Below are 19060 nucleotides of genomic sequence, written 5' to 3'. Positions count from 1 at the left end.
GCTGCCTCTGCCCTGCAGTTCTGCTCCATTATCTCGTGTTGCTTGCAGCTGCCCTGAGGTGCTTCTCTCTCTGTCTGCTGAGAAAAGTGTGGCTTACAGAAGAGGCCTGGGATGATGTGAACGGTGGCATCAGAGTCGGGTTCTAAATCTGTCTATTCCAAGTCCGTGTTAGCCGCTGCACGTAGAGCTGGGCTGACCACTTCCTGGCAGTACTGGAGGAAACCCGCAGAAGCAGGCCGAGGCTCCCTCAGGTTGAATTTGGGTCTTAAAATTGGGACAGCACTAGCAACAGAATAGAAATAGGGCGGCGGGAAACTTCAGTTAGAAAAGAACACTCTTGTCGTGTTTAGAAAGATCCATATTCAAGTTCATTTCCATCCCATAGTGTCTGGAGTTGATAAGTTGTCGGCCTGTCATATACCGTGTTGAGAGAACTCGGTGTTTTCAGTCAGAAGTCAAAAGCTTCCCAGTTGGATCTGGTGGGTTCTGATAAGTCAGAGGACTGGTCCACAGTGTGGTGAGCCAGTCTGACGAGCACACATAAGCTCTGAGCCGGAACAGGCACACACTGGTGGGCATGTGCCATGGATGTCCTGCCTGCCTTCCTTTTTTGCCCCATCTGGGAGATATTACTGTAGTTCACAAGCAGGATCCCACTTAGGGATCACATTCCACTTTCTTTCCATGTCCTAGATCCCGTGTAGAACTCCCACTCTAAGTTAATATTTCAGAGAAGTTAGGGGCCTAGGGCCCAGATACTCCTCAAAGAGATTACTGTGTCAATTTCTCAGAAGGAAAAGGAACTACTGTCCAGTTCCACAGAAGTCACCAGGAACAGCCAAATCAAAGACAGTGAATATTTACCCCCAAATAACTGGTTTATTTCCCAATGTCCCTAAAAGTGGAACTTATCAGATTACTTGAAAATATCCATTCATTGTCCTTTTCTTACTATCCACGCTAAGGCACTCGATGGTTTAAAATGTTTTAGACCTTAAGTGAAATGCCAAAGGAGGTATACTTAAGGGCAAGAGGAGGAGGAGATTGGAGGTCGGAGGTTAGCCCTTTTTTTTAGAATAGTCTTTTTTCCTTCCTTCCTAATTTTTCCCACTTTGCAAACAGGTCAGTTACTTAACAAGTCTGCCTTGATTTTCAGGGCCTGGTCTTGCTTTTGGAGATAAGTGTCTGACCAGAAGCATGAGGGATGAGGTAAAAAGGACTGTGGGATTGTAGCCCCTGGGCAATGGGCAGCGGGCACAGAGAGGAGCCCTGTCCCCAGCCTCCCAAGCTGAACCTCTCAGTGCCATGGGAAGCCTAAATAAAAGCTCAAACTGAAGGAAAGGCGAGAAACAGCTTGGGGTTTTGAGGGAACCTCTCTATGCCTGGGCTCAAAAACAAGTGTCAGGTGTCGAGAGCTTTAGTTAAAAGCCAGGCTGTCTTTTGGTAGTAAGCTGTGGTTGGACTCAAGGTCAGTGAGGAGAACATTTGACCAGACAGTGTACAACTTAAGCCTGATTCTGTGCCAGGGTCAAGCCGAGGAAGGTGCCTCTGTCAGCAGCAGCTTCCGATGGGACTCGGACAACCAGCAGCTTCTCAGCCCCTCCTCTGTGTGAGGAAAGACTGTCCTTTCAGGTCGAGCTCCTCATGACGTCAGACTCCTCTGCCTCTGATTGCCAGGGCCTGGCTTCCACATGTGCGCTCTTCCTCTTCAGGCCTGATTTATGTGCAGCTCAGCCCTGAGATGGAGCTTCTGCAGCCTGGGGCCTTCCTCTCAGGCCTGGCCACTGTGGACACCACACAAACATTTGCTACATTACAGCTGCTCTTTAGAGTAGCATGTAGAAGAAATCTTAATTATGTAGAATAATGAAATGAGAAAGGAGAAGGCTTTAAAATTTAGAATTTTTATAAATATTCATCTCCCTTAATGTGCAAATATCAGTGGCACAAAGAGGGTAAAATGGCCTAGGAGGCGACAATCAATTTTAAAACCACATACTTATTTATGAAGAAACTGCCTAAATCTACTTAACAATTTTTGAAGTAATTAACTTTTAAAAGTGAAAATTTTAACGATCAGTATTGGAGACAAGTATTAGTGATGTTGTACTAATAACGTAAGAGTAGATAAGCAGCCACTTATACTGTCTCAGGAACTGGGGAGGTGGGGGGTCATCCGGTGAGTTTGAGAACAGCCCAAGCAACAGAGTGAACACCCCCATCTCAACAACAAAAACAAAGCCCCATAGACTGGTGACTGCAGACAATAATGCCGATTTCTGTAACATTTTTGCTTTCTATTTTAATATATAAATTTATTTAATCTTGGAGTGCTTGTAGTACACCAAGAAAAGTGAGTCTTAGAGGGTCATGAGATTTTATATATATTTTACCAAATATATGACACTTATTTCCCCAGATTCCTTTCTGATGACCCAGGTGTTAGGGAAAGTGGAAAACAAACCTCTCTTGTGTGTTTTGCGGGAGCAGAGGCCAAGTGTGTTAAAATGTCGTTCTAGTTAGACCCGTGTTCCACTGGGCAGTTACTTTGCTAGTCATTAGTGCGCATGCCGGTAACTGTGATTTTCTTGTATGTCTAAATTCTTGTAATTTTTGTTCTTTGTTTTTTATTTTTATTTTGTTGTTGTTATTAAGAACTCGGGCCTTTCATCCTAGCACTTGGGAGGCAGGCAGATCTCTGAGTTCTAAGCCAGCTTGGTCTACTGAGTGAGTTCCAAGACAGCCAGGGCTACACAGAGAGTTTTTTTTTTTTTTTTTTTTACTTTAAGTATCAAATATATCTTAGCTCTTATCTACCACTTCAAACAAAAAATCTGTGATGGAATCAGAACTAGAAAAACGGTTAGCTTTATATCCCTTTTCATAACCCACGTTCTGTCCTTCCTCACCATTCACATTTAGCCTTTCTTCTCTCCTTTTCTATATGTTATATCGTGCCTACATGTACATTTATTTACATATGTACATATATTATTGCCTAGGTTCCACACCATTTCTCAGATTGTATGACCTCACTTAATATTATAAAAGCCCATTATTCCTGCATTTTTTAAAATTAATTTTTCCTTAGAGCCAAGTACTATTATACTGGCTGAGGAAATAATGGCAATGTTTACCCAATGTGATTTCAAAAACATTAAAGATGCTAGGCAAGGAGCTGGAGAGATGGCTCAGTGGTTAAGAGCACATCCTGCTCTTGCAGAGGACCTGAGTTCAGCTCCTAATGCCACTGTCAGGTGGCTCAGACCCGCTGTAACCCCAGCTCCAGGGATGACACCGCTGTAACCCCAGCTCCAGGGATGACACCGCTGTAACCCCAGCTCCAGGGATGATACCGCTGTAATCCCAGCTCCAGGGATGACACCCGCTGTAACCCCAGCTCCAGGGATGACACCACTGTAACTCCATGGGCACCTGCACTTACCTGCACTTGTGGGAATTTGCTTCGCCAAAAACGTTGATAGAGGTGTGGTTTTTTTCTGGGTAGATGACTGCTTAAAACTGAGGAGGGGGTGGTGTCTCTCTCTCTCTCTCTCTCTCTCTCTCTCTCTCTCTCTCTCTCTCTCTCTCTCTCTTTCTCTCTCAGGGCGGTCGGAGACTGGATGGCTAGTTCCATTCACCCCCTGGGCAGAACAGAGGAGAGCTATGGTTGTTTACTTTGTCTGTATCCGAGAGTGTATTTCTCCCCATTTTATATCTCAATATACCCTTGATACCCTTTGACAGACTTTCGTGGATTCACGTAACACTTACCCACACAGATACCTGCACACACACTTAAGAAGATAAGTCTTTTAAAAAATGTTAGGTTAGATCCACTTCCAGAATTAAAAATAGACGGTGAAGCCCAGGGGACTTCCAGGAGTCACTCAGGGGAGGGAGGCACAGCAGAAACTCGTGAACAGAGACCTTTTCTAAGAGCCTGGTGTGACTTTGTTGTTGTTTGTTCTAAGATAGGGTCTCTCTGTGTAGTCTTGGCACTAATTGCAGACTAGTCAGACCTTGAACACACGAAGATCCCCCTGCCTCTGCCTCCTGCACGCTGAGATCAAAGGTGTGCGCCATCACACCTGGCATCTGGTGTGACCTTTTAATCTCCAGGGTCTTATTTTTGTTTGCCTTTCAGGGGCCTCCCTCCTTGGCCTGTTTCCATAGAGAATTCCATCAGAACTTTGTGACCTTGGGCTGGACAGCCTTCTCCATCCTACTGAGTTTCTAGAAGGCAGGGACCTTACCTAGCACTGGGCTGAAGCAAAAGGGATACCAGTAAAGTCTGAGTAACAAACGGTGGCTTTCCCGGCAGGAGGATTCTTGTTTTTAACATTGTAGGCTAAGTGAAATCCCAACTATGGGTGCAAAGCACTACCAAGCAAGTGGAAGACATAACAAGGCTTCTAGATAGGAAACGCATAGTTTGTAAAGCTCTGGGTCCACTTACTTCACTCGGTTGGTTTCTTTTTTGCTGAGGCACTGTAGACCTGCTCAGTAGCTTGGCTTTGCTGGGTCTCAGCTGTGGAGAGTCAGAGGCTAAGGTGGGAGCTGGGGTGGGCTCAGGATGCTCTCAAGGCTAAGGTGGGAGCTGGGGTGGGCTCAGGATGCTTCCAAGCTCCTCCTACCCATTGTCACTCAGGCCAGAGCCAGGTTTCATTGTCTTTGCTTTCTGTTCCTTGGTCTCCATTTCTTGACTTTCCCACATCTTTGAGCCTCTTTTCATAGAAGCCTGTGGAAGCGCTGCCTGCTCTGTCCAACCAGCTGACTGTAATTTCTAACTAAAGCCCCATTATCTGCAGATCAGTGGCCTGTTTGACTCACTTGAGTTTTTAAAGGCGCCAGAATCATTTTGCCTTGGAAACAAATGTATGTTTATGTTACCCCCTAAATCTACCATTCAATTCATATGTTAGGGCTAGACCAAGGACTATGAGCATCTAGTAGAGGGATGTGAAATAGGGATGAGGGAAAGACAATGACACTTGTATGTGGGAGGAGAAAGAAAAAAATCACATGAAGCATTTTCATAATACACGGAAATTTCCTCTCCATGCTTTTCTCATTTCTATCTGCAAATTGAAATGTCAAGCAATCAGCTCAAAATTATAGCCAAATCGAGGGATTTTTGGCTAAGGATGTTGCATCTTTCAGCTGTGTTGGTGAAGAACAGGGTGCTGTGGGAGCCAGCCCAGTGATGTCTGCTTCCTACTGTGCACATCCTGTGTGGTCCCTTCCCCGAACAGAAGCGATGTCTTGTAACTTCCAAGTTTGGTTCTGACAGACTGCAGGGTTTGTGCTGGATCGTGTGTTCTGGATCACTCATTAGACACCCTCCTGGGCCTATCGGGAAGTCCACATACTGGAAAGGGCAGGTTTCTCCCAAGACTCACGAGAACACTTGAAGTGCATTTCAGATGACTAGAACAGCCACCCAGCCCAGACTGACCCCTTGATTGTAGCCTGGTGAAAGACCCAAGGCCCTTGGCTAAGCCATTTCCTCATTTCTGTCTAACAGAGACCACTAGGAAGTAACTGCTTTAGGTTTCTAAGTTTGGTGTGATTTTATTACACAGTAGTAGATAACCAAACCAATGGTAAGCAGCTGGGCTAGACCAAAACTAAATGAATTTTGCTTTGGAAGAGCTGTTGTTAAATCCATACTGAAGCTTTGGTACTGAAGCTTGTTTGTTTGTTTTTTAATTGTAGTTTCACCTAATTATGAGCAACTGGTTGAATGGGATGTCAGATTATTATTAATGTAAGATGATGTTCTCAATGTGTTTCTATATCTTTTTTAAAGTTTTAATTGGGCTGGGGATGTAGTTCAGTTAGCAGAATGCTTGCCTAGCACATGCAGAGTGTGGACCTCCAGCTCTGTGTAAAGTGATATGCAATCCTGACACTCCCCAGACCCAAGCAGGAGAATCAGAAATTGAAGGTCACCCTCAACAACATAATGAGATTGAGGCCACTAGCCTGACTCAGAATAAACAAACAAATAAAGGAAAGTTTAGAAGTGATACAGTGGTGTAGTTTATTTTTATGACTAAAGCAAAAACCAGCCAGCCAATTTTTAAACCGAAATAGGGCATAAGGAACTGGATTATGACTTCTTGTATTTTTATAAGGAAACAGGTTGAAATATAACTTTGCAGGGCTTAGAAATAAAATAAAAATAAGTAAAGTTAAAGAAATTAGGTTTCCAGAGGAATTGCTGAATTTGTATGCTAGAACACACACACACATATACTTTTCCTTCTATTTTTTTCATTTTGGAAGGCCTCTTCATTTGGTGTACCGTGTATGAGTCCCCAGAGTCACTTCCTCTTGCTCACATTCTCCTCTATGGTTATAAGCAGAAGCAGCAGCCACATCTGTGTTATGGGAGCCCCGCCCCTTCGGCGTGTTGCCCATTTCCCCTTCCGCCGGCACTGTAGAGGGCCTTCCTCTAGGAGAGCCCTGACCATGCCTGTAAGAACGCAAGGGAGAAAGAGCAGCGCGTTTCCATATCAAGAGAGCCCCTGCGTGGGTCCTTTAAGAGGGCTTTAGAGTTCAGCCCGAGGCTGTACACCGGTGGTTGGGTCGGAAGCCGGCTCCCAGGTGGACGTGTTTGATTTGGCCCGCACTGCGTTGTCTCACACAGAGTTCTTTTCAAAAAGAAAGTTGCCAGCCCTTAAAGGCCGGGGAGCTTCACGTTTGCGAGGCTCTAACAACAGCATGCCTGTACTCCAGCACGGCCACGCAGGGCTCCGGCTGGGAACTGCTGTCTGTTGTAGATAGAGGCCTTCCCCTTCTCCGCTGCTCCGAAGGGTCCTGTTCGCCTTACTTCTTCAGGCTTTATTTAGTTTCTTTCCTGGGCCCTGCAGGCTTGACTTCACTCACTTTGATCTTAACAGACAACTTCTTAATGCACAATTAAGAAGTAAGATTGAGGGTTTAGGGCAAAGCCCAGTGGTTCACAGATGGGTAAGTCAGACCTCTGATGCCCTTTCCCCGACAGCTGCCTTCAGAGAGAGCATCTTCTGGTTCATGAAGGCTGGCAGGGAAGAACAGCCTCTTTCTAAGTTAAACACACACCATTAAAGATTCGAAATGAGGGTCCTGGGCTGACTGCTGTTACGTCACCTTGACACAACTAGAGCCATCTGAAAGGAGGGACCCTCACCTGAGAAAATGCCTTCATAAGATTCAGCTACAGGGCATTTTCTTAATTAGTGATTGATGGGGGAGGGCCCAGCCCATTGTGGGCGGTGCTATCCCTGGGCTGGTGGTCCTGGGTTCTATAAGAAAGCGGGCTGAGCAAGCCATTAAGTACAAAACTCCTCCATGGCCTCTGCATCAGCTCCTGCCTTCAGGCTCCTGCCCTGTTTGGGTTCTGTCCTGACTTCCTTCAGTGATGGACAGTGAGCTCTGAGGACCTGCAGGTGAAAGTGAGTACTGCTTTGAACCGGTCTTTGAATAGTCTTTACAATATGTGGTTTAAATATTTTGATTTTTCTGATGGACTGTGTTGCTTTTTCTGAGTCAGGAACTACAAATCTGTCAGAAGATTGGGTAATTTATCTTTGAAAACTGGTTACCCTTGTTCCCACAGTTAGTGATATATTTTCAAGGAAATTTTGCACAGATAAAAACTTGGTTGTAAAGTGAGTGTCAGGTTTTTGCATTCTGTATTGCTATTGTTTTTTGAGACAAAGTCCTACTATGTAGCCCTGATTGACCTGGAACTCACTGTGTAGACCAGGCTAGCATGGACTTCACAGAACTTGCCTACATCTGCCTCCTGAGTGCTGGGGTTAAAGGCATGCACCACCACACCTGACCTACTCTATTTATTTCTGAAACAGCTTTCAGTGAGTATCTGTGTACGTACCAATCACTGCTTTCATAAGCATGCTAATTGAACATCCAAAAGCTGGCTTCTAAACAGTTTTAAAATGAGCTCCCTGTGGAAAGATGGCTCAGTGGTTAAGGGCACTGACTGCTCTTCCAGAGGACTTGGGTTTGAGTCCTAGCAACCGCATGGTGGCTCACAACCATTGGTGACTCCAGTCTCAAGGGATCTGACACCCTCTTCTGGCCTCTGTGATCACAGGGCATGGTTACCGTGCACTGACCTAAGTGCAAGCAAAACACACACACACACACACACACACACACACACACACACACACACACACACACACCAAAATAGCCAGCTCCCCGAGATTTTTCTTTGGAGAAGTTTAGATGTGCAGAATTTTCTGGATGTTCGGTTTCTGTCGCCCTTTGTGTAGAGTAGAAATGCAAAGGGTAGGGGGAGAAGGCAGCAGATGGGAAGCACTTCCTGGAATGAAGCCCCTGCACACATTTCCTGGAATGCACCACAGACCAAGGCCTGGTTCTGCTCTGTGCGTGTGGGGTCTGTTCCTGCAGTCACCTGGATCCAGTTCTAGTCTAGAACACGCTTTTACTCTGTTTACTTCCTCCAAGTCTAGCCAAGTTTCCAGCCAGCAGGAAGCACACTCTGAATCCTTAGCAAGTGAAGGAAGATGTGGACATATGGACATACAGCAAGCACAGGACAGAAAAGAATTGTATCTGCGTGTTTCTAGCTGTAGGTTACAGAATATCGACCATAGTGACTTAAGCAATAAGAACTTTAAAAAAAAAATTATGTCAGGTGACATAAAGTTCAGAGTCATGGCAGTTCCAAGCTGAACAGTGTCATGGAGGACCCAGATGTTTTTCATTTTTGTACTCAACCATCTTCAAAATATTGATGATGTCTTCCACAAGATGGGGGTAAGCTTGCCAGATGTCATTTGCAGACATGCCCGTACCCGGTGAAAAAATAGCGCTGTTGCTATTGTGAATCTTAGTCTATTGCAGAAAAGCTCTTTATAAAGACTCAAGTAGACTTCAGCTTAGGTCCTTTTGGTCAAGATGGACTCCCAAGCCCATGCCCTCACTGACAAGTATGCTGGGTGTGCACCAGTGGTCACTAGCTTGACATGCTAGGAAGCAGTAATTGAGAAAAGAAGGGAGAGACACCATTGAAAAGAGAGTAGGGTTGAAGGCAGGATATGTACCACATTCCCAGGCTAATGTGTCCTCACCTGGGGAAGAACAGCTAATAGAGACTGCAGGTGGGAAGGTCATAGGTCATATTATTTTCAAGGAACACCATGTGGCATTCAAGGGCAGATCCCAGCATCGTTGGACCATATACATTGACTGATGTAAAGGATGGGAGGATCTAAGCACAGAGTCGCTGGGCCTAGTGCAGGTCCTTGGAAATTTCATCACCGTATTGCAAATCTTTTTCCAGGGACGCTCCCAGCCTCCTGACACCTAACAACACTGCTCTGTTGCAGAGCAGCATAAAGTGGAGCGAGGCAGCATTTCAGGACGTGTGTTTTATTATTAATGGTTCAGCACTTGGGTGGGGGAGCATTTGTTACTCCAACAACCGGTCCATGAGAAAATGTATGCACATTATAAAATAGGTGTCTTAGAGAAAGAACCTTAAATTTTTGTTATTAATGACTTATTTATTTAGCTGGAGATGGTTTAATATTTCCTTTAAAGAGTTGAAGTTCATTGTGTGCTCTTTACTCCTGGAAACTGTATGAGAGTGAAAGCCCTGAAGTGAATTCATCTTTCTACTTTCTGTAGATAAATGTTTGGCCAATTGTCTCAGTTTCTTTCCTGCAGCTGTGAAAAATGCTGTGAGGGAGATAGGGTTTGTCACAATTCCAGGTTTCAGCCCGTCAGGGCAGGGACATCCCAGTGGGAGGGACTTGAAAGAACTGGTCACGTTGCATCCATAGTCAAGAGCAGAGAGGAATGAATGAAGTCATCCATGGTAGTGCTCAGTTTGCAGTCTCAGTCTTACAGAGCCCGGGGTCCCGGCTCAGAGAATGGTATTGTCCACAATAGGTCTCCCCACATCAATGAACTTATTAGACAATCCTTCTCAGACACTCTTAGAGGCTAACCTTAATCTACACAGTCAGTCCCTCACAAGTGTGCCTGGAGGTCTGCCTCCTGGGTGTCAAGTTGGCAGTATTTACCATCTTGTCCTTTACATTCCAATGGGCACATATAAAACTGATATTACCATATAACACCTGTATGATTTGGGTTGGTTTGAATCTCTCAGGAGCCTGTTAATTAACAGGAATATTGAGCGTTGAATTTAGAAACGGCACACACTGAACTTTGTATCTCTTCTCTTTCCCTTGAAAGAGTGTGTGTGTGTGTGTGTGTGTGTGAGAGAGAGAGAGAGAGAGAAACAGGGATTGCCTTCTGCGCCTGCTGTCCTGGCCATCTTCCGGTGGATGGCGCAGCAGATACTTCTGAGGGACCTGCTACATTGTTGTGTGGTACCCAAGTCTTTCTGATATTACGTTTGTAAAAAAACAAAACAAAATAAAAAACAAAAATCCCTCTTATTTCCCCAGGTTTTTGAGATGGCATCTAAACTTCACTTTTATATATTACACACCAGATTTTTTTTTAATTCAAACATTTGCTAATGAATGTAGTGTTAATTTGTCACAGGCTCCAGAACTTAATGACCCTGGTACATGATAACCTTCCATTAATACTTGTTTAATGAAAGAATTAATAAAATGTTTATATATTATTGAGACTTCAATTATGATAATTTGAGGAAAACAAATTATAGACACTAACCTGTATTTGCTAACAATAGAAAATGTAGTATTACCAATCTTTTGAAAAATTAAGTATTTTCTTCAAATTAAAGACTAAAGTGACATGGTAAATAGCTATTTTAGCTCGACAATTAAGACACTTATTTATATCTAAGGCAACAGAAATATGGGGAAATACAGATGTAATTTGGGAGGGAGGAAGAAGTTGGAGAAATGGTGTGTGTGACTCCATGAGGCCACACATGCATCAGGAGTAGAATGTGGTACTGGACAGAGCTTCCTGCTTCTCAAATGCCATTTACTGCATGTGTATTATAAGGGTCTGCTTCAATGTCTTTCATTCTCTGAAATGTAAAATTATTATTTTATAGCTGCTATTTTTGGACATACAAGTAAATCAATATGCATATTCAAAAGATATTTGTTTGCCCTCTGTATAACATGGTAATATAAATTTATTTCCTTATCTAAATTATCTATATTATCTATATAGATATAGATATATCTAAATTATCTATATTAATACTTATATATAAAAGTATGTTGATAAGTTTTAAACCTCATTTTTAAAGTGTTTTAGCATACAATGAAAAGACAGTCTTTTACTTTGTATAAAATTTTTTTGTATAAAATATTTTAAAAAATCTTTTTGAAGTATTAGAAAATGAAAGGAATTTAAAAATCGACATTATGGGTCCATGATTCATGCTAATGTTTACTCATGTAAATAGAACAAAATACTGCCTAATTAGTGTGGTTGGTAAATTTTTGGTACTTTAATTTTCTCTGTTATTGTAAACCATGCATAAAACGTTTGCCTATTGAGAAGTGCAGAATTGCCAGAGCTTAAACAGCTGACATCTGCTTACTCTCTTAAAAAAAAAAAAAAAAAAAAAAAAAAGTATAACAAGCCATTTCAGCCTAATCTACCTCAAATGTGTTCATGTAAATGGAGGTCCATCTATTGACCTGTGTTCTTTTCAGCTCGGGATTGGTCCACATGGTTTATGAAACCAGAAAGGCTGATTTGAAATGCAGATGTCGGGGAGTGGAGTGCACCCTCCCTCTTTTCTTTGCTCTGTCTGTCAGGGTGAAAGATAGCTTGCACAAGGGTCAGTCACCCATACTCACTTAATTACTTTTCTTGGACCCACAGAACTGTCACAAGCTGTGGTGGATGCGGGAGCCGTTCCTCTTTTAGTGCTCTGTATCCAGGAGCCAGAAATTGCTTTGAAAAGGATTGCTGCCTCAGCCCTCAGTGACATTTCAAAGCATTCTCCAGAGTTAGCACAGACGGTGGTGGATGTCGGAGCTATTGCTCACTTAGCCCAGATGATCCTCAACCCTGATGAAAAATTGAAGGTATTTAAAACGGAGGTCAAGAGACAACAGACAGCCAGGGTTCTTACAATCCAAGAACATGAAGATGTGTACAGACGAATGTTACAGAGGAAAACAATTAGCAAATACCGTTGGAAGCAGATACAAATATATCGTGTCTTGGGTCTTTTAAGCAATGGAAATAATGCTTTGAGTGTCACATTTAAGAGGTTATTTGGAAATCTATGTGCAATACTGAAGACTCCACGTAGCATTAGTATTAACATTAACAACTAAAATAAGGCATTGGCCTGACCAAAATAACTAATTAGGAGAGCCTTTGACTAGTATAAGGACCTAAAGATTTTCTAGCCCACCACTAGAATATTTGAATTTCTTATGAAATTTTCACATTTATTAGTCCTCTGTTAGCTTTTTAAATTAACCAATTATACAACTAACATTAATTGTTAATATTAGCTAAGTGATGGGAATTTCTTTGAGATGGTATCAATATCATGTGATAAAGACATTAATTCGGCTTGTTATTGTATTACACACCACACATATCATAAATTATGTATACTGTGTAATTAAGAAGTGATTTTTTTTTTTTACCTAAAGGTCCCACATTTTAATTACCTGTAAAAGGTCTTAAAGTACTCAATAGAGAATTACTGGGGAAATCTAAAAATTTGAGTTTGTGACTAATATGTGAAAGTCTCAATGCTCAGAAATCTTAGATTGCGCTCAATATCTATGCAGCTCTTTTTTTCTCATGAAGAAATTCGAATATTATAAAGCTGTTTACGCTACATCTGAACACCGAGGTGGACGAGTAGACTCCAAATAGTGCTTTGTTTTACTCACCTGTTTTTCTGCTTATCAGCACCAGGTCCTTTCAGCTCTCAGCCACATCGCAAAGCACTCTGTGGACCTGGCAGAGATGGTCGTTGAAGCGGAGATTTTCCCGGTGGTCCTTACCTGTCTGAAGGACAAAGATGAATATGTCAAGAAAAACGCGTGCACTTTAATTAGAGAGATCGCAAAGCACACACCCGAGGTAAAGACAAACAAACAAAGCAATCTGGGGGGGCGGGGGCAGTTACACTTAGTTCCAGTTTTTTAAATAAAACGCCAATTTGTTGATGAGGTCTGAGGCTTGCTCCAGGCTTGCCCTCTAACTAGGCCATTGCTCCACACCCTCAGCCCCGCAGATATTTTGGATGATGTGTCTGTCTGCACATGGTAGAGTGTGTGTTCACCAGGGTTCCTGGGCTCTGCCCACTTGATGGCGTCACTGCCCCTCCCCCACAAATCGTGGCAATAAAACCGACTCCACACATTGTCAGACGTTCTCTAGGGTACAAAATCACCTCCATTTGAGAACCACTGAATTGTATTAATGACATTCGAGTTTGAAATCCAGTTTCTAATCATTGCTAGCTTTCCATTTCTAGATTGTGGGGACTATGAACCCCTGTCGTCCTTATCATTTTATGGCAGCTGGCAGCACTGGGAATGATATTGCATCTGTAGGCTGGGACAGGCCACAGAGGCTCCTGGCCTACTGTGACACTCTGATAGCTAGCTGCTGTAATATGATTTTCTGCTCTGAGTTTTTAGATGTAAAAGAAAGAGAGGCAAAGCACGCCTGTGTCGATTTTGAGGTTGAGACGACTTTTCCTGTGTGTATTTTGACTAATCTGTTTTCATTTCATTACATGTTAAAATCTTCGCTCTTATTTTACCCAACATCTATATGTAGTTGAGACTTGTCAAGAATGGAAGAACCCAGCTAGTAATCACCGTTAGTGTGTGGGGTAATTAGTCAGACGTTAAGTCTGATGTCTTTGGACATTGATTCATCTTTATACTAAGACGTTGGGATTGGGCACTTCTGTAGTTAGCCAGGTGTGAATTAGCCCTCAGCTTAGAGTCTATGTGAGGAATTTTGAAATTCTTTACAAGAGGGATAAAAGTTGTGTAATTTTTTAAACCACAGAACAAACTTTTCTACTATAAATAGTTGAGCTTTTGAAATAACGGGATTATTATACTTGAACATTTCCTTAATAAATGCAAGTAATCTCTTTGGATGGTATTTCAATTTTACCAGGTATTTTGAAGTCCTATATAAAGTGGCCAAATCATATTTAAAGACCATTTTGTGCTATCTGGGGCCTTTTCCGTTTCTTTCAGCTTTCACAGCTGATTGTCAATGCAGGAGGTGTGGCTGCCGTGATCGACTGCATGGAAACCTGCAGAGGGAACATACGGCTGCCTGGCATCATGATGCTCGGTTACGTGGCTGCCCATTCCGAGAACCTGGCCATGGCAGTGATCATTTCCAAGGTCGGTGCTTGCCTCGTTCCTCCTAGATACTGTGGTAGGATATTCCAAGACAACCACAGACTGGCACCAAATAGAAAACATAGCTGCACACAGTGAAAGAATTGTCTAAATGCATTCGCTTGTTTTACTGCTAATGTCAGTGTTGATTGGTTTGTTTTCCAGGGGGATCCCCGACAAAAGGTGTGAGTTACGGAAAAAGTACAGCTTTCCACATCTAATATCAACTCCTTTTGAACATTACTGTCTTTAAATATTATATATATATATATATATATATATATATTATATCTTGAAGGATTAATTGTGCATCCATGCAAAAGCACACTATAGTTAAAAACATCATTTAAATGACTTGCCCATTTATCACTTCATGCACCTCAGAGGTCTATGTACTCCCCCCCCACCCCCCCACCCCCGTTCCTGTCATTTGGATGAGGAGGAAATGGTGCTGGCCATTTCTCTTTCAGATGTGGTCCATCAGGCAATCAGAGGGCACAGCAGACGGCAGGGTTTTTTTGTTTTTTTTTTTTTCTTCATGTTGTGGGGATTTAGCCTTTTCTCAATTACAGCATTCTATGAATCCACCCTATAGTTAGCCTTGGTCCATAGTAGGTGCTCACAAAATAGGTTGGTATATAGATATGGATTTCCTAGAGACCATGTGCTCACACTGTGTGTGGCAGCCCTCTAGGGGGTAGGGCTCTTATCAGCATAGAAAACCTGCTGCTGTTTGTTAAACAAAAATGGGGATCTTTTTTCCCTTGCTAATCCTCAGAACACAAAGGAGATCTTGAATTTCTACCTAGCCTGCAGTGATGCTCTGCGGTCCTGAGCTCCCTCATCCGGCCTTTCTTTTGTTCTCGGTCACTGCAGACGCAGCAATGACTGGAGCAGGACTGTGTGTCTGGAGGGGTCGTTAGGGATGTGTCTGGGTTTTGATCCTTGCTCCCTTTGTCAGGAAGATAGCTCCTCGGAGGATGAAGAGAGCCGGGCAGTTGCTTGTGCATCCTACACATCCTTTTGAATCTGGCCAGGGCACTCTCCGCTTCTTTGGTGGAGGGCTGCTGCCAGTCTGTCTGAAGCAAACCACACAGCAGCAAACCACACAGCAGTGAGGCATTTTCTCCTTGTCCTCTGAGGGGCGTCAGGAACCGGGAGACAATGCCCACCATTTACGGCACTCTCTTACCTCTGAAGCACATGTTGCTCCTGGTCTCATCTGAGTGTTCACAGTTGGGGCCAGTAATGTGGAGCCTGGGCCGAGGTGCAAGAGCCATCTGCTCTTCCTCTCTCTCGTCATCCCCTCCTCCTCGATCTTATGTCCTACAAACATGGGTTACAAGTTTACTCCACCTCAGCAGGTCTGATCTTTTCTATTGTGGACAGACCACGTCAGTGCTTGGAAAAGGACAGATATGAAAACATGGTAAGTTTCACGAAACTGATTCAAGGTGTGGGTGAAAGGAAAAAGAAGAGAAAAAGCAGACTAAAAGGCCAGGGGGAAGGCACATGTGAGGGTCTTGACTTCTGCCACAGCAGCATCAGCATGTGATACTGGTTCTTACAGTACTGAATTTGAAATAATTACTATCGTCTCAAACTAGTCACAAAATTATGCCTACACAAAAGCTGGAATTAAAAATTCCTATGTTTATTTGATTCTTCCTTAGGTCTATAAACTGATTTTTGAGGCCCTTTGATGATGTTTTTTTTCTTATTTAAATAAAATTAGAGTCTAAAATGCAAAATGTCCACATGCTACCTGTATAACAAAAGCAAGCTGGCTGGATTCAGCCTGTGGCCATAGCAGAACTGTCAGTATAAAGCTGACCAAAAGTACTGGGAAAGCATGTGGTATTTCAGGGAAGATGTTAGTGGAGTATATTCCATGTAAAAGGCTCTTAGAGTGGCGGATTCTTGCTCGTATTCATTTGATTTTTAGTTTGTTGTAGTTGTTTTATTTTCGGATTACTGTACTTGGGGTGGGTATGTCGCTGAGGACTGAACTGAGGGAGGTCCTCAGTCTTTACTTCTTAAACAAAGGAAAATAAATTTGGAGATCCTAAACATTTCAGTTTGTCACCATGAAATCTGTTTCTGCCTGGTCTGAGGCATCTCTGTTGTTTGCGTAAATGTCCCTCTATTTGGGGGGCAGAAGCTAGTAGAGACATTCTTATTTAAGTTGGATTGTTACAGGTAATTAAGGCAATTTAGTCCTAGTCACTTTATTGACTTAAGAAATGACCGCCCTTGTGATGTGCACACTTATTGAACCATTTAGGAAAAGACGAGAGCAAAGCTGAAATGATTTCTAACGCCCGAAAGACACCGTGGACTCTTTAATCCCGCTCCAGATTTAGAACACTTGCTCTTTTGATCCCCACTCCAGGGTGTGCCCCAATTGTCGGCCTGCCTGTCAGAGGAACCGGAAGATCATATTAAAGCCGCAGCTGCCTGGGCTCTAGGACAGGTTGGGAGACACACTCCGGAGCACGCACGGGCTGTGGCTATCACAGACGTCTTGCCAGTACTGCTGGCTCTGTACTTGTCCCCAGAGAGCTCCGAGGACCTGCAGGTGAAAGTGAGTACTGCTTTGAACCGGCTTGGGGAGACTGGGCGGACACTGACTTAGTCTTTAAAATATGTGGTTTCAATATTTTGATTTTTCTGATGGACTGTGTTGCTTTTCTGAGTCAGGAACTACAAAATCTGTCAGAAGATTGGGTAATTTATCTTTGAAAACTGGTTACCCTTGTTCCCACAGTTAGTGATATATTTTCAAGGAAATTTTACACAGATAAAAACTTGGTTGTAAAGTGAATGTCAGGTTTTTGCATTCTGTATTGCTATTGACATTTTCTATGAAATTGGAATGGAAGAATAATAGAATTGTTGAATGTGGAGTTGCTAGAGAGTACACTGTCCCTTTTTACTTTAAAAAACAGAGTCCCAAAGAATTTAAGTTGCTTTTCAAAGATATAACTAGTAAGAGAATATTCCTGAAGTAAATATCATTTACTTCTCCTAACTTCAAGGATGTCTGATCTTTTAATTCTTTGTCTTATTTCTTTTTAAAGTGTGTATAAGATTCACTAACATTTTTGAATCATGCATTTTTAAAAGGCAAGTTTTATGAGAAAATTATTACTGGCTGTCAAGGTGATTCATGAAACATGCACAGAAGTAGTATGGACTATTTAATAATTCTACAATTAAAAAAAAGAAATATTTTATAGCATACATATTAGGAAAATATGGAGGTCTTTGAACTGAGGGGGATGTTTACCACAGACAGTAATTCCAAATACACTGAACATGGCCAGCCGGATGGCTTAGTGAGTCCAGGTGGTCACTGACAACCCTCATGACCCGAGTTCAATCCCCAGGACGCACATGGGAGAAGAGAATCTGACCTAGGCCACGTCACCCACTGAGCCCCACGTACTTGCTGTAGGCACACACAAAATATATAAATAAATGTAATTAAAACCCAAAATAAAATTAATAGTAAAGGGCATAAACATTTAACTAGATGGTTAAATTAGTGAATAGTAAACATATTTACTGAATGTAACCTTGGATGACAAGGCAGAAAGCTCCCAAGTTTCATGAAAGGGAGTTTCTTTATCTGGTTATGTTTACATGATAAGTTTCTACAAACTGATTTCCAAGAGTAAGACTTTTCTTAGTAGTTGTAAGGTTTTCCAGATCAAAACAGTGGCTTACAGCTGGGATTAGTGGCGCATGCCTGTTATCCCAGCACTCAGGAGGCAGAGGCAGGTGGATCTCTGTGAGTTCAAGGCCAGCCAGATCTACATAGTAAGTTCCAGGACAGTCAGGGCTACATAGAGAAACTGCCTTGAAAAACAAAAAAACAAACAAACAGAAAACAAAAACCAAACCAAACCAAACCCTGTATTAGTTAGGGTTTCTATTGCTGTGAAGAGACACCATGACCATGGCAACTCTTAGGAAGGAAAACATTTAATGGAGTGGCTTGCAGGACAGGGTGTCGTACAGGCAGACATGGTGCTGGAGAGGAAGTTAAGAGTTCTACATCTTGATCTGAAGGCAACAGGAAGTGAGCCGAGATACTGGGCATGACTTGAGCAAGGGACACGTCAAAGCCCACCCCAGCAGTGACACATTTCATCCAATAAGACCACACCAACTCCAATAAAGCCATACCTCCTAACAGTGACACTCCCTATGAGCTTTTGGGGGCACACCCCAAACCCAAACCAAACCAAAAAAAAAAAAAAAAAAAAAAAAGAAAAAAAAAAAAAAAAAGAAAAAGCAACATCTTACATAGATTTAGGGCTCCCCTCATAAGACCATGGCATGGAGGTAATGTAACAAGTTAGCACTAACTGGCTAACAGAAAGAGATGGACAGTGGGCCTTCCCAGGTCTTTTCCAGTTAAAGGGGTGTCTGATTCTTTGACTTTCTAGTCAGAAATCCCAGCTCCATTTGCGGTCTTGATCTGTCCAGCTATGGCTGATTAATGTAATCAACAGTAATTATAGCTTGAGAAACCCTGGCAATGTAGTTCTTGGGAGCCTTGGATACTTTTTATTTTCTTCTAGGTGGTACTGGAGATTAACTCCAGAGCTTGGACATGTCAGGCATGTAAGCACTCAGTCACTAAGCTATCTCTCCTGCCCATATAATTTTTTAAAATGAACTACTGTAACATTATATTGTATAAATAT

The 19060-nt window shown here is 42.6% G+C and overlaps 1 protein-coding gene and 1 long non-coding RNA gene across 4 annotated transcripts in view; one reads left to right on the top strand and one right to left on the bottom strand.

The window, feature by feature from the left end:
- The window catches only part of Spag6 (sperm associated antigen 6), a 57067-nt gene that overhangs the window by 24745 nt on the left and 13262 nt on the right, over positions 1 to 19060 (top strand). For all 3 annotated transcript variants that reach the window (XM_076572620.1, XM_042278046.2, XM_042278047.2), the window contains 4 exons: positions 11830 to 12035; positions 12883 to 13056; positions 14196 to 14348; positions 16738 to 16929. In XM_076572620.1, coding sequence (XP_076428735.1) covers positions 11830 to 12035; positions 12883 to 13056; positions 14196 to 14348; positions 16738 to 16929 — 725 coding nt within the window. The remainder of the gene's footprint in view (positions 1 to 11829; positions 12036 to 12882; positions 13057 to 14195; positions 14349 to 16737; positions 16930 to 19060) is intronic.
- On the bottom strand, positions 3436 to 12997 carry LOC121829505 (uncharacterized). The gene is made up of 3 exons (XR_006072405.2): positions 12864 to 12997; positions 11805 to 12018; positions 3436 to 11017 (listed from the first exon to the last, which is right to left on the bottom strand). It is a non-coding gene; the product is annotated as an uncharacterized LOC121829505 (long non-coding RNA).

The sequence above is a fragment of the Peromyscus maniculatus genome, chromosome 5 (assembly GCF_049852395.1).
Source record: "Peromyscus maniculatus bairdii isolate BWxNUB_F1_BW_parent chromosome 5, HU_Pman_BW_mat_3.1, whole genome shotgun sequence".
In the NCBI taxonomy this organism is placed as follows: domain Eukaryota; kingdom Metazoa; phylum Chordata; class Mammalia; order Rodentia; family Cricetidae; genus Peromyscus; species Peromyscus maniculatus.
This window is presented reverse-complemented; position numbering and strand designations above follow the sequence as displayed.